General features: G+C 36.6%; 1 protein-coding gene across 1 annotated transcript in view; it reads left to right on the top strand.

The window, feature by feature from the left end:
- Anxa10 (annexin A10) overlaps positions 1–12,034 on the top strand; it is a 66,937-nt gene extending 54,903 nt beyond the window's left edge. The window contains exons 7-12 of the mRNA NM_001109110.1: positions 5,055–5,108; positions 5,198–5,291; positions 6,433–6,528; positions 8,560–8,618; positions 9,290–9,412; positions 11,769–12,034. Of these exons, the coding sequence (NP_001102580.1) occupies positions 5,055–5,108; positions 5,198–5,291; positions 6,433–6,528; positions 8,560–8,618; positions 9,290–9,412; positions 11,769–11,837 (495 nt within the window). The 3' untranslated portion in view covers positions 11,838–12,034. The remainder of the gene's footprint in view (positions 1–5,054; positions 5,109–5,197; positions 5,292–6,432; positions 6,529–8,559; positions 8,619–9,289; positions 9,413–11,768) is intronic.
- The last annotated feature ends 2,169 nt before the right edge of the window (positions 12,035–14,203 follow it).

Genomic DNA, 14,203 nt, shown 5'->3' on the forward strand with positions numbered 1-14,203 from the left:
CTTACATAGTTTCACAGTACATTATCCACAAAATGATAAACACAAAAAATAAAATAATGCATATTTCATGGGGATTAGTGAATGCCTAATAGAAAAATTGAGAAAACAAATTCTGCTAATACAAATTTAATACACTTCTGACTTCTATGTTTAGCAACTACTTTCTTGCGTCTCCTGATTTAAAATTTATTATTTCCAAAGCAGTGATTTGGGAAGTTAAGCATTGATCAGGTCACTGGACCATCGTGAGCTGATAGCCTTTATCCAGACAGATGGGAAATACTACAATTTAGACTGATCTCATCTATCCTTGTCTTTACCACACTCAAATAGGTATCATGCTCTCTCTGACTCTGCTTGTTTCTCTTTCCCTCTCTTTCACACATGCATGCTCAGGCACTTGTAGACAGATGCACATACACACAGACACACACACCAAAAGAGATAAGTAGGTGGTAGGTAAAAGATAGATAGATAGATAGATAGATAGATAGATAGATAGATAGATAGATAGATAGATAGGATACATACATACATAGGCAGACACAGAGACAGACAGACAGACAGAAAATTATCTTTTCTTCTTCCTCCACAATTGTATAACTTGGGATTTATCATGTGACCTTTTTGAGAGTCAGACTGCTGCTCACCAAATTAATGAATACGAGCTAATTCTCTCAGTTCTTCCACAATACAAATATTCTATTACCCTTCAGTTGTAGCAATCATGCCATCTGGTCCTATATGCACCAACACTTCCAGAATCAAAAGAAAGATAATTTATAGATTTCATTCTGCAAACGTCATTAAAATTCAGACACACCCCTTTCGGCATTATAGAAAAGACATTAGAACATAGGAGATTTAAGGTGCTCAGGAGCTACAAAGGAGGAAAATCACTGCCATGCTTTCTGAGAGGGAAACCTTGTACTTAGTCTGCACAGAGTTTTCTGCAAAGAAACAACTGAGGGGGAACACACTCCCCTTGAAAACTGATGCCAGTAATTAAGCAAGCCCACACCACTTCCTGCATGCTTTTATGGCACTAGATTTGTGGAGGGTCTAATTATCTGTCAAATAAAGAAGCATTAGTCTCTTGGAGATGAATTAATCAACATGTGCAAATTACGCTGTGAACAAGTGCTTTCTGAAAGAGAAAGAAGGGAAGCTAGCAGGTTAAATGCTCCGGACTCTCTCCTCATGATGGCTGCCTATGTTCTCCTGAGGACTCTTTCTGAAATCTATACAGTGGGCATCCAAAGCATCGCTGCCATTGTCCTGCTTCCTGTAATCATCTGTCAGTTTACATACTCAAGTATTTTCAAGTAGTTTTTCTTGTCTTTAATTTCTGTCCTGTTGATCTTTTCCCCTTACTCAAATCCTCTACCCATATACAATTGGACACCACTGCACATTATACACGCAACAGTATCACCTTTCTAGCAAAAGCTCAGATAAGTAGAAAGGCAGAAAAATCTCTAAGTAGTCCTCACAATTTTTGCACATGCTGCAGTTTACTTAGCTGCATAGTTAAAGATTATATTTCAAAGATTAAAAAAACAAATATGAAAGTCTAGCATCTAAAAAGGATTCTTTGCCTTCCCTGTGAGGAATTCTTCAATACTCATGATGTGTCAAATATGATTTCTGACAATTGGAAATCGTCCATAAACAGAGGAGACTTCTAGGTCTCATGAAATTCACATCTAAAAAAGTAAATCACACTATTAGACACTAATGAATATGGGCATTATAAAAAAAATCTTTGGAAAGTGATGAAAAATGTAACCAATCAGGATGTAGGAGACAGGAATTGCAGGGCTGGGCAGAATGGATAAGTTGCATTGTGATATAGGTTGGTCAGAGTAGATCTGATTAAACATATGAAATGTATTCTGATTCATTTCCTCTCTCCCAAAAAAATATTTTCACAAGAAACAATTTGATGGTAATTTATAAAGTTAAACTATGATCCAACTTTACTTCTAATAAATGAAAATTAACTCACATGAAAAATGAAAATTAACTCACATGAAAAATATATGATTTAAACAAACATAGAGAGGAAAGAATGAATTAAACCACAGATAGATATAATCGACTGAATTGTCAGTATACAGAACTGGAGAAAAAGTCCAAGGCAGATAAGGTTAAAGAAGCAGCAAGTGCTAAGGATCAGTCAAACTGTGGCCTCTGTAAACATGGAATTTACTCTGAGTGGCATGGGGGTTAGGCAAACTTTATGTGGGTTTTTGAGTGGATGACTACTGTGAAGTTACACATTATATATTTAATAAAATGTAACATAAATACATAATAAATATATCATATTTATTACATATAATAGATAATACATATAAATCTATAAATAATAATAATTAAACATAATGAATATAACTATAGAGACAAGCTTAGACCCAACTGGGATATAACGTTAACTATGAGCCACATGGCAGCATAGTAAGAATCAAGAGAGCTCCTGGATGAGTTTGGGGGACTGTGTTTGCGTTAGTTACTGGGGAATTTTATATGAAACATGAAACAAAATAAAAAGAACCAAACATAACTCAGGTTTTTACTGTGAGCAATAAATATGGAATAACCATCCACTGAGAGGTGGAAAACTGAAAGGTGTAGGCCAGAAGCTGGTTGTTGAGTGTATGGAATTGTACACATAGAAAAGGGTCACAGAGAAATGATGGGTCAGCCATTGGAGTAGAAATTCATAATACAACATTCTGTGATGGATTCCAGCTATGGGAATATCACTACATCACAGACAGAATCTAAGCCCTTATCAATAGCATAGAGTAGAAGGCTAGGAAGAGTAAAGACAGACAAGAATGCGAAGCACCACAGAGACAAGATTCAGCACTTTAAGGGAATGAATATTAAGGGAAACCAGTTCCCAAGACTGGGGAGTTTTCAATGAAACAAAAGCAAAGGAACAAAGACTACATAAAGCCAAGTAATGAAGTGCTGTGAGGAAAAACTGATGAACTTACACCAAAACCTGCAGAAAATCAAATAAGATAAAAACTGATAATAACTATGAGAAGCTCATCAAATAAATAATATGCATTCCCAGAAGATATAATGCTTCTATTATTTTCACTTATTTTTCTGGTAAATTAAAAATCATTACAGATAATTGGAAAGAAAGCCCAAGGATATTGTTTGTAAAGAATGAGTTCTAGTATGGTAACTAGATCCCAGAGCAAGTAAAGCCACTGACATCTAGTAATTGTCCTTCTTTAACTCTCTCAGACCTAGGGCAATTGATTTAATAACTCTAAGTCCATTCATTGTTATCTCCAAAATAAGAGAAAGAGACATAAGACCTCTAGGGATGTACTGAAACATGTTTATGACTTACAGATAAAATACCCATAATCCCACTAGGCAGTGAAGTCGCTTTTATTCTTTTAAATGCTGTCTTCTATTCCTAAAGTTTCAGGGCTACAAATTTAGTCAAAAGAAATTGTGAATTTATTTCTCTATGAATAACTCAACTTTCCTATATGGGTTTAGATTTGAATTAGCAAAAAGAACATAGAAATTGCTTAATATTAAATTTAATATGGTAAATTTAACCTTGAACACAATACCTTGAACAGTCAAAATATATGGGTACATATTCACATTCAATCTTTTTGATACATTTATACTTTTTTCTACTTTGATTGAGAATCTCATGATTCTTGCTATCATCTCTTCTCTCCAAGATGCTACTAGGTGGAAAATGTTTATATAAATTTATACATATACACATATACATATCTCTGTGTGTGTGTGTATGTGTGTGTGTGTGTGTGTGTGTGTGTGTGTGTGTGTGTGTGTGTGGTATGTGTATCACTTACAGGATGTCTTAGCAAAGGACCATGATGGTGTCCTTAAAAATAGCAAAGATCTGCATCATTGTAGATCTTGACTATGAAATTACAGGTGTTGGAACACTGCACAGACGATGTAAGGTTGTAATGTCTGTGATATATGTGGATGCTTCGTAGTACTAACTCTGCATATGTAGAGATAGTTAATTAATAATGCTTTCCCTGTCTCTGGTCAGAGACAGGATAAGTTAATTAGCCTCACCTTTACTTTCTTGGAAGCTGAAGAATCCCTACAACAGCCAGCCTTGTCTCCCATGCAGTTCTAGTCAATGTTATTTCACTATAACCTTTGTCGTTGTAATGACCTTGTGATGGTCATAAACATCATTGTTCAAGCTTCAACACCATTTCCTGAGCCAAATAAGAATCAGGTAACAAAATTGAGGTTCTATTCATGCAATGTAGGAGTTGAGACAAATTCAGGACAACTAAATCTAATATTATCTCCACCATGCACATACATAGATAACACACACACACACACACACACACACACACACACACCTTTGTCCACCTTCCAATGTCACTGGGTCCACTGACATGGAAACTCCCTGACAGGAAAAAGACAGTGATCCTTAATGTTCTATCATAATTAGTAATCTCTCCCTCCATACTTTGACTCAAAACCTGAAATACACTCTGCCATCTCTCTCCTCTTGCTGGATCATGGAGACTGTTGGGTCTTACATTGATTGGTCTTCCTTTCTTCTGTGTCAAATGTCAAATGAACTCTCTGATGTTTATAGCATAAGGAATGGAGAAAAGTCCCATTTGCAAAGCCTAGATTTCATCATGATTTTGTTGTTGCATAAACCATGTTTTACAAAGAAGACATGACTATGCATGCATCATTTCACTAAGTGTAAACCCATTACTACCACATCACACAAGAGGTGGACCATCACCCTGATCGGAACACAGAGAGGTGAAAAGTGGAAAACATCTCAGCATTTTTTTCACTATGTACCTCTGTTGGGAAGAAAAGCTCAAAATTAAACTCCTTTCAAAACTGCATAACATTTCCTCAGGTTTTGAAATATCCAAATAATACGACAGATTGATAAAGAATCACTAGTGTTTGATGATTGGGGGATCTTTGTCCCAAGAACCCTGTATCGTGTATTGAAAGCATCTAAAAGAAGATCCCTGCTTATTTCACAGGGAAACAGGGAGGAAGGCTACACTGACCCTGCAATGGCTGCTCAGGATGCAATGGTAACTGGATGTCACTCCCCACTAACTAAGAGAGCTCTTGGTAAAGTGAGGCTTGTCCAATGCTCCTTCCTGGCTGTGTGATGTTGCAGGTGCTGTGGGAAGCCTGCCAGCAGAAGACTGGGGAACATAAAACCATGCTGCAGATGATCCTGTGCAACAAGAGCTACCCACAACTTTGGCTGAGTAACTAGAAACAGGCTCTTTCCAACTCTTTAACCAATTGAATGACATACAAGTAGCTAGGATCAAAGAGGAAATGTCACCCAGAAATGTAGAAAAGCCAGTTACTGCTCCGAATTATGTCTGTACAGCATGTTGCATTTAATGATACTGCAATGGGATAAAGTTCTGACATCGTTTAATTTCTTTCCTCTAGCTAAATTCCATAGCTTTCAAATACTGACATTTAAAAGCTACTTATTTGGATGCATTATCTCTTTCCTAATAGGCACACTACATTGTGTCTGAACAGTCTCCAGCAAGCTTACTGTTTCTGTGTTACAGACAACATGAGATATCAGTAGTGCCTATTGATCTCCAAGATGTGCTCACATTAACCTATACTTGACTTTCTTCAGATTCTACAACCTTTCCTTTTCCCTTCTTAGAAAAACAAAGTACAATTAAATGAAACATAAAGGCCTATCAATGTTTTAGCAACAGTCTACTCTAGTTCAACTGTGCCTCTTTTACTTTGTGTCAGTTAAAGATTAGTACTAATGATAGTAGCACTTTATATAGAAGTAAATAGCTGAGAAGTAAAACATTGCCAAGGATAAAGCCAGCTGAGTACATTCTTTAAAGAGGGAAGTTTCATTCAACATCATTTTATGTTAGTAATAAAGTCACTAATGGTAATCTATTTCTCAAATGAGCTCTTCCAATGCCTATCATCAATATCGCTCAGAGTATTTTTGTATTTAACATTTATATTTAAGTCCTAACGGAAAGTTTGTGTGGACAAATAAACTTATACTGGTTATTATTTATGTTTTCTGGAGATGCCTCATAGACAATAGTTCACACCGTGCTCTCCACCCATCTATCAATCAACACTTGAGTCATTGAGTCCAACTCAAGAAAACCATCATTCCCCAGCCCAGCAATAGTAGTTCTTTGGAGTCCAAGATTCATGCAAGTTTTAGCATTTCATGGGATCTATACTAGTTGCTAAGAGTAGATACATCATCACGATGGATATTAGGACCGAGAAATACTTCAGAGAACATACTTACCTTTGCTATGTATAGTAATCTCATTGGTATTTGTTTTAAGTTTATGAGATTTATGAAAATCCCATTCAAATCACATCAATTTCTTGAAGTTTTCCAGGAATTTCAAACTATTTCTGGCCAAGACCTGGTGGATACTATCAGTGACTGTTACGATGGTTACTTCCAGGAGCTACTGATTGCAATTGGTAAGCTGGATTTCATATGATGAACAGCCAACCTTGCCTTTCACAGCACTGAATGGCTCTGACTAGATTACCTGTGCATGAGTGGAAGCTTAATTGAAGCATTTTTCTCAGCACAGTTATTTGAAAGATCCCTAAACTCTAAGACAGTCAGTCAGCTAGTAGTTCAGTTCAATGAACTGGCAACCTGGAAACATTAATCAACTGGCATTATTTCCCCCCAAGAACGAGCTCAATTTCCATACGAGAAAAGGGAAATCTGGGATGCCTGGACTCATAAGTGACTTCTCATAACTTCAAGTCATTGACTTCCACCCCTGTTTCAGGAGCAGATAAATGCTAACAGTGTGACTGGTTTCTGTCTTCAAGAAGAACGGTGATTTTTTTTTTAAGTTTTTAAGTTTGATGGTTCTTTAAATTTTTACTATCTTTAATATATTTCCCTTTAGAAATAAATCTTGTCATCAAAGAAAGCCTAAATTATTAATTAGAAGTGAGATCTACAGGCATGCCTTCCCAGTGTTGTTAGAAATGTTATGCCCGTTACAGAAAAGACCAGGGCTCTTATTCATCAAAACTATTCAAGTGTTCACACTTTACCATATACTCTGTGACTTGGTTGCATGGACTGCAGAAAATGTACATTAAAAGTCATTGTGAAGTATCCTATAATAGGTCCATCAAATGAACACTTAGATATGTGCTGAATATTCAATTGTGAGTTTTCATTCCCAAGAATGTCTTGACATGGAGCTGAGATATCAGTCACAGCACTTTTACAAATGATCTAGTACGAGATTTTTAAGCAAACATCCTATAAAAAAGAGTAGGTGAATCCTATGAAACCCCTAAAGATATGTGATATGATGGCTTTTGTCTATGAATGTATAGATAGATAGATAGACAGACAGACAGACAGACAGACATATAGATAGATAGATGATACAGACAAATAGATGATTGATAGATGACAGATAGATAGACAGATAGACAGACAGATACATAGAGAGATAGATAGATTTCTTCAAATTCCAAATAAATATAACAGTTATATATCACATATCAGCGATAAGCAAAGAGTTAGACTAAAACTCATGTCATTGAAATCTCAAAGCAGCCCAAACTATTGTCAGAAAACAGTGGGCATAAGAGAACAGACAGCAGACATCAGTAATACCAGGAAATAGCGATCTGGCTCATTCCGTCAATCAACACTGAATGAGCAGCTTCTCATTTCTAACTTGGTTGATGTGGGTGGAACAGTGAGTCAACAAAGTTCGGAATACCAACACTCGCCTCTGTTCTCTGGGAGCCCACCTTCTAGAAATCACTTCTCAGGTTTCCTTGTCCCAGTAATAAAAATGAGATAAGGATGAAGAGATGGCCTCATGATCTAAAATAATTACTTGGACTGCACAGAAATACTAATGTGGATTTATTTTGAAGAGACATTATAGTTCCTCATCTATTATTCATTCATGTAATTAATCTATTAAATTTTCAAATAAGGGGCTTATTGATGGTCTACAGTCTCAACTGATATTTAACAGGGACAACTGTTGGACAGGTGTCAGTCTGCTCAGAGCCCTAACAATTGTAATCAAGTAATATCTAAAACTGGAGGAAACAGTTTACATTGTTACAGTTTCTCCTTAAATGACCTGAATTCTATTCATGAATCTTTAAGGGATCAAAGAGCTGCTGGTATAGACCAGTTTTAGAGGCTATCAGAATGGTTGTCAATCAGGAAGGTGAATGGATTGTATGTGTTTGATTTTATATTTGGCACCACATTTTTAAAAATTTAATAATAATGGCCATATGCTCAGAGACAATCATTTGTCATTACAAAATAAAATATTGATATGTTATACTTTTTGATAGAGTGTGGCTAGTGCTACCATTATTCTAAGTATTGAAACTATAATGCAACATGATGATTCTGGAACAATATGTAAGTGCTCAATTTCTTTCCCGACTTCCAAAGAATTACATCCTGTCACTCAAATTTTTCCTTGCTCTCTTCCTCTCTAGTTCGTTGTGTTCAGGACAAACCAAGCTACTTTGCTTATAAATTATACAGGGCAATCCATGTAAGTATAACACATACTTTTTTAACTTATTTAAAATTAATATCTACTATTTTTATTCCAAAGAAAATGTGTTCAAGTAAAAGGAAGCAAGTTAAACACCAAAAGTGAAATTCATTAAATGCAGATATTCTCTGCTTTCTACAACATGGGTACTTAAGACACCTGAGACTTAGCGTATATTGACCTCGTGCAGTTTAGAATCTTAATATTTTTTATTTATTTAAACTGATCATTCAAATGCACCATGACGGCAACAACAGCCTAATGCCTTCCCTGTGTATGACCTGGACAAATAATCATAGTTATTCTGATTCCAGCTGTGCCCTGATCCCAGCTGTGCCCTGATCCCAGCTGTGCCCTGATTCAGGGAACTTGGTCAGAATTTTGGTTGTTGTAATCTCCCCAAATTATGAAATGTTAGTAGATTTATACTCAAAAATATTCTGATATAAAGCATTAGATTACGTTGAGTGGCCACCAGATGTCACCATTGTTCCACTTGAAAGACGTTTGAAACTTCCGAGAAGGGAGGCCCCAGGCATCCCATAGCAGTGACAGCAATGTTTAAGTCCTGTGGACCCACAAGCAAATCGCTACTGAGAAGGAAGCCCTTCCATGCTGAACAGGTCTTAAAGTACTGTTTTCTCTACCCACATTTCTGCTGTTTTTAGGATTTTGGCTTCCATAACAAAACTGTCATCAGGATTCTAATCGCCAGAAGTGAAATAGATCTAATGACCATAAGGAAACGTTACAAGGAGAGATTCGGAAAATCCCTCTTTCATGATATCAAAGTAAGTCTTCTCTTCATAATTGAATTTACCTCACATATTATTCTTTCTGAGCCATAAATAAAAGTTTCAATTGAAACAACTTGCTGTGGGTATCTAAAAAGCTACATGTCTCACAAGGCGGTTGACTCGAAGAGCTTACACAGCGTTCAGTGCTTTAAACAAACATCAACCTGGAAAGTCATTGCACCACAGAAAATTATATAAAATATTCCCTTCCTATGACTGTGGTTCCAGGGTTCCCTTCTGATGTGAAAAGCACAGGACCAGCTGGGTGTGGCAGTTTGCCTGTGATTTCACCTGCAACCCCCACACTAGATCTACTGAGGTTGCAATAGGAGAATCGACACTTCAAGGTCCCCCTCAGCTCCAAAGCAACTTAGAGACTAGGATCCACTTCTTGAACCCTCTCAAAACACAAGCAAGCAGACAAGCAAACAAACAAGCAAACAAACAAACAAAAACAAAAAAAAAACAGTATTTTGCTACGGGAATGTATTAACTGCTGCCCAGCACCACTCCTCAAAGCCTCATAGAAAACAAGGCAGCCAGTCAAATAGCATCAACTACCAATTTGGAGAAATTTATTACTGAATACATAAAACTCTACATGACCAAACACTTCACCAATCAGAGGGCAAGGAAATAATTCAAAAACGAACAAGCCAATTTCTTATTCTGGTCTCCCTAAAACATTTTAAATGTCTTATATAACTTGGCAAAAAAATGAAATATATGGTCCATCCATGTAATCTGTGGGTGCAGTATAAAATCATTATGTTTAGTTTCTTCAGCAAAGAAAACCAAAATGGTTTTCAGGATGGAGAGAATAGAGCAGGAGAACAGACGCCATACTTGAGACTGTGTCTTAATTTATACCTTGTAAATTCACATTGTTTTCAAGTGAAACTCCCAGTCCAAGCAAAAACAGTTCAGTTCCTTGTATTATTCAAGACATAACTCCCAGCACCTCAGAGATTGAAGCCATAAATTCCAGAGTGCTTTCGTAGCCTTTGTAGGAGCCAAAATGGCTCTAAGAAATTGATGTATCAGTTAAAATCAACTTTATGGTTTTTTAAATCTTTGATAAAATAGTTTATTACGCCTTTCTCGAAAACCTAAAGCTGTTAGTGGTGATCAACTCGTACCACTGAGTCAGAACTCAATTTCTAAGTGAATAAGCTAGCTTGTTTATGCTTTGTAATTATTTCTAACCATATTGAAGACAAGTTAAAATAACGCGTTGCTAATCTGTGAGTCTTAATTACACAGCCTTATGTAAAGGAGCATTAATACAATAAATGGTTTTTATGAAGATGGATTCTATAATGACATTCGTTCAGCTACCTATTCTGGAATCTTTAGACCTGATGGAAGAAGATAAAAAGAAACAAAGTTGCCCTGGTTTTCTACTACCGACACCTGGGAGTGAGATACCTAGAAAGGTCCTGCTGTGGCTGGAAAGCTTGTTTCTCCAGATTCCTACACTGAAACCCTAGCCCTAGGAGATTGGCATCTGAGAGGTGCTAGGAGATGGGCATGTGAGAGTAGTCATGAAGATAGAGTCCACAAGTAGGGCTAGTCTCCTTGTTGGGAAGACGAAGCTCCAGGATGCTCCTTTGACCCTCCTGCCATGTCAGGCTGGAGTCAATAAAGAAGTATTCACATAACGCTTTGTCACCTAGATTTCCCATCTGCCCTAACTTAGACACCTCGATGGCGAAAGCCCCAGTAGACTAAGGTGGATCTTTTTTCACACAAACATAAACAATAACATTTTGCTAGCAAAAGAAAGGATTTTATGAAAACAAGACATCCTCTTTATAAAGTACGTTGTGAAATAGAAAAAACTGTCTCACATGATTGAATGCCTTTCATTGTTATACGTAACATTAAAGGGCAGATGTTGCTAGCATAAATCTCGTACTCATCCATAATTGATGATATTTTAAATGTATTTCTTGATATAGGATTTACTGAATTAAACAGTATAAATATTTTCAAATCTTTTGAGACACATTGGCAGTGTCCAGAATCTACACTGATTTACTATAGTAGTGACATTAGCGTGTCAATTCCTAAAGCTGAAGAAAAGATTCACTGTAAAACATGTTATTGTGCTCATAAATATACATTAAACTTTCATCAGCTCTATACAAAGCATATCGTTTCAACTATAGCACAGCACTATTTTAATGTTTCACTTCGAATACTACTTAGAAAATCTTTAGACAAAAAATAGTTTTAGTGAAGGCTAATGGTCCATGAATCTTTTATATTGCAATTATAAAATGTACAGTTGACTTTTAGAAGCAGGGAGAGATTTGAGTTTTACGTGCCTTTATTTTTTTCTTTTCAGAGTTTTGCTTCAGGGCACTATAAGAAAGCATTGCTTGCCATCTGCGCCGGTGATGTGGAAGACTATTAAAAAGAGGGAGGGTTTGAAGATGATGGAATCCTCTTTATAGACACCAGATATAGACGGCTGAACGTGTGCTGTCATTGACACTGAAACAAAACTATAAAATCATATCTTCTTATATCTCTACAATTATTCTGAGACAAAAATAAATCTACTATTGAAAATATGTAATCCTGGATTTGTAGCCCTTATTCAATTAGTAACTAATTAAACTGTATATGGTGGAATAAGAAAAGCATTGCATTGGACTCGATTTTATTTAAATATGAACTGTCAATTCCTACAATAAGAAAGTCTGTTCATAACTGTCTTAATATCAGTTTGGAATCTATAACATTGAAGCATCTGACCACTTTCAGTGTGAACACCCTCCATGTGTGACAACTCTCAATGTGTGTCCACCGTCAGTGTGCGTCCACCGTCAGTGTGTCCACTCTCAGTGTGTGACCATCCTCAAAGGAGTTTTCTGGACTCAGGCTATCCCACCATCAATGGAAGAGTGCTCCTCTTTCTCCACATCCTTGCCAACATGTGCTGTCACCTGAGGTTTTGATCTTAGCCATTCTGACTGGTGTGAGGTGGAATCTCAGGGTTGTTTTGATTTTCATTTCTCTGATCACTAAGAAATTTGAACATTTCTTTAGTGCTTCTCAGCCATTTGAGATTCCTCTATTGTGAATTCTCAGTTTACTTCTATACCTAATTTTTTGATTGAGTTGTTTGATTTTTTGGTTGTAAACTTCTTTAGTTCTTTATATATTTTGGATATTAACCCTCTATCAGATGTGGGATCAGTGAAAAAATTTTCCCAATCCGTAGGATGCCAATTTGTCCTTTGCCTTACAAAAGCTTTCCAGTTCCGTGAGGTCCCGTTTATCAATTCTTGATCTTAGAGTGTGAGCCATTGGAGTTCTGTTTAGGAAATTTTTGAATGTGACAATGAGTTCAAGGTTCTTTGCCACTTTCTCTTTTATTAGATTCAGTTAATCTGGTTTATGCTGATGTCCTTGATCGACTTAGACTTAAGCTTTGTGCATTGTAAAAAATACGAATCTATTTTTATTTTTCTACATGCAGACAGCCAGTTAGACCAGCACCATTTATTGAAGATGATTTCTTTTTTCCATTGTATATTTTTGGCTCCTTTGTCAAAGATCAAGTGTGCATAAGTGTACGGTTTTATATCTGGGTCTTCAATTCTATTGCATTGATCAACCTGTCTGTCTCTATTCCGGTACCATACAGTTTTTATCACTATTGCTCTGTAGTATAGCTTGAGGTCAGGGATGGTGATTCCCCCAGTCATTCTTTTATTATTAAGAATTATTTTCACTATTCTGATTTTTTTTTTGTTTTTCCATGTAAATTGAGAGTTGCTCTTTCCATGTCTTTGAAGAATTGTGTTGGAATATTGATGGAGACTGCATTGAATCTGCAGATTGATTTTGGTAGGATGGCCATTTTTAGTATGTTAATTCTACCAATCGATGAACTTGGGAGATCTCTCCATTTTCTGAGGTCTTCTTTGGCTTCCTTCTTGAAAAACTTAAAATTCTTGGCACACTGATCTTTCACTTGTTTAGTTAGTGTTACTCCAATACATTTTATATTATTACATCTCTTGTGAAGGGTGTTGTTTCCCTAATTTCTTTCTCAGCCCAGTTACATTTGTATAAAGGAAGGCTACTGATTTGTTGGAGTTAGTTTTATATCAGGCCACTTTGTGGAAGTTGTTTATCAGTGGTAGGTGTTCTCTGGTAGAATTTTGGGGGTTGCTTTTGCATATCATCATATCATCTGCAAATAGTGATACCTTGACTTTTTCTTTGTCAATTTGTGTCCCCTTGATCTCATTTTGCTGTCTTATTGCTCTGACTAGAACATCAAGTACTATACAGAATAATATGAGGAGATGTTGCTGTAAAATTATAAAAAAAAATGCTGTCTTTTACCCCCACTAGGTCCGGCACTGTAGTGCCCCAAGATATATAGTAGATATCTTCATCTCAGTCAGCAAAGCATCTCACCTGCTCTACTCTATCCCATATCACCAAAGGCTTCTCTCTGAGACTGGCAACAATCTCTCTACCTATCTAAGTTCCCATGCCAGAATTATACATCTCAATTCCATGGCAGTCCAGTGTCTCTAGCACCACAAATTCTCTTAAACGTAAATTGCCATAAGAAAGAACACACAGCACAATAACCTCTGATCCTATTGATAAGACATAATTGCCCACCTAAACATTAAAAGCCGTGTACACATCCATCCCTTTAGAATATTCATGCCCACAGCTCCCTTCTCCAAAAACCGTGGAAGAGAGAGCTCATCACCCAGACATGTGGGCAATCCTGAGACTGCAGGGCAGGAG

Source organism: Rattus norvegicus, chromosome 16, assembly GCF_036323735.1.
Source record: "Rattus norvegicus strain BN/NHsdMcwi chromosome 16, GRCr8, whole genome shotgun sequence".
Lineage (NCBI taxonomy): Eukaryota > Metazoa > Chordata > Mammalia > Rodentia > Muridae > Rattus > Rattus norvegicus.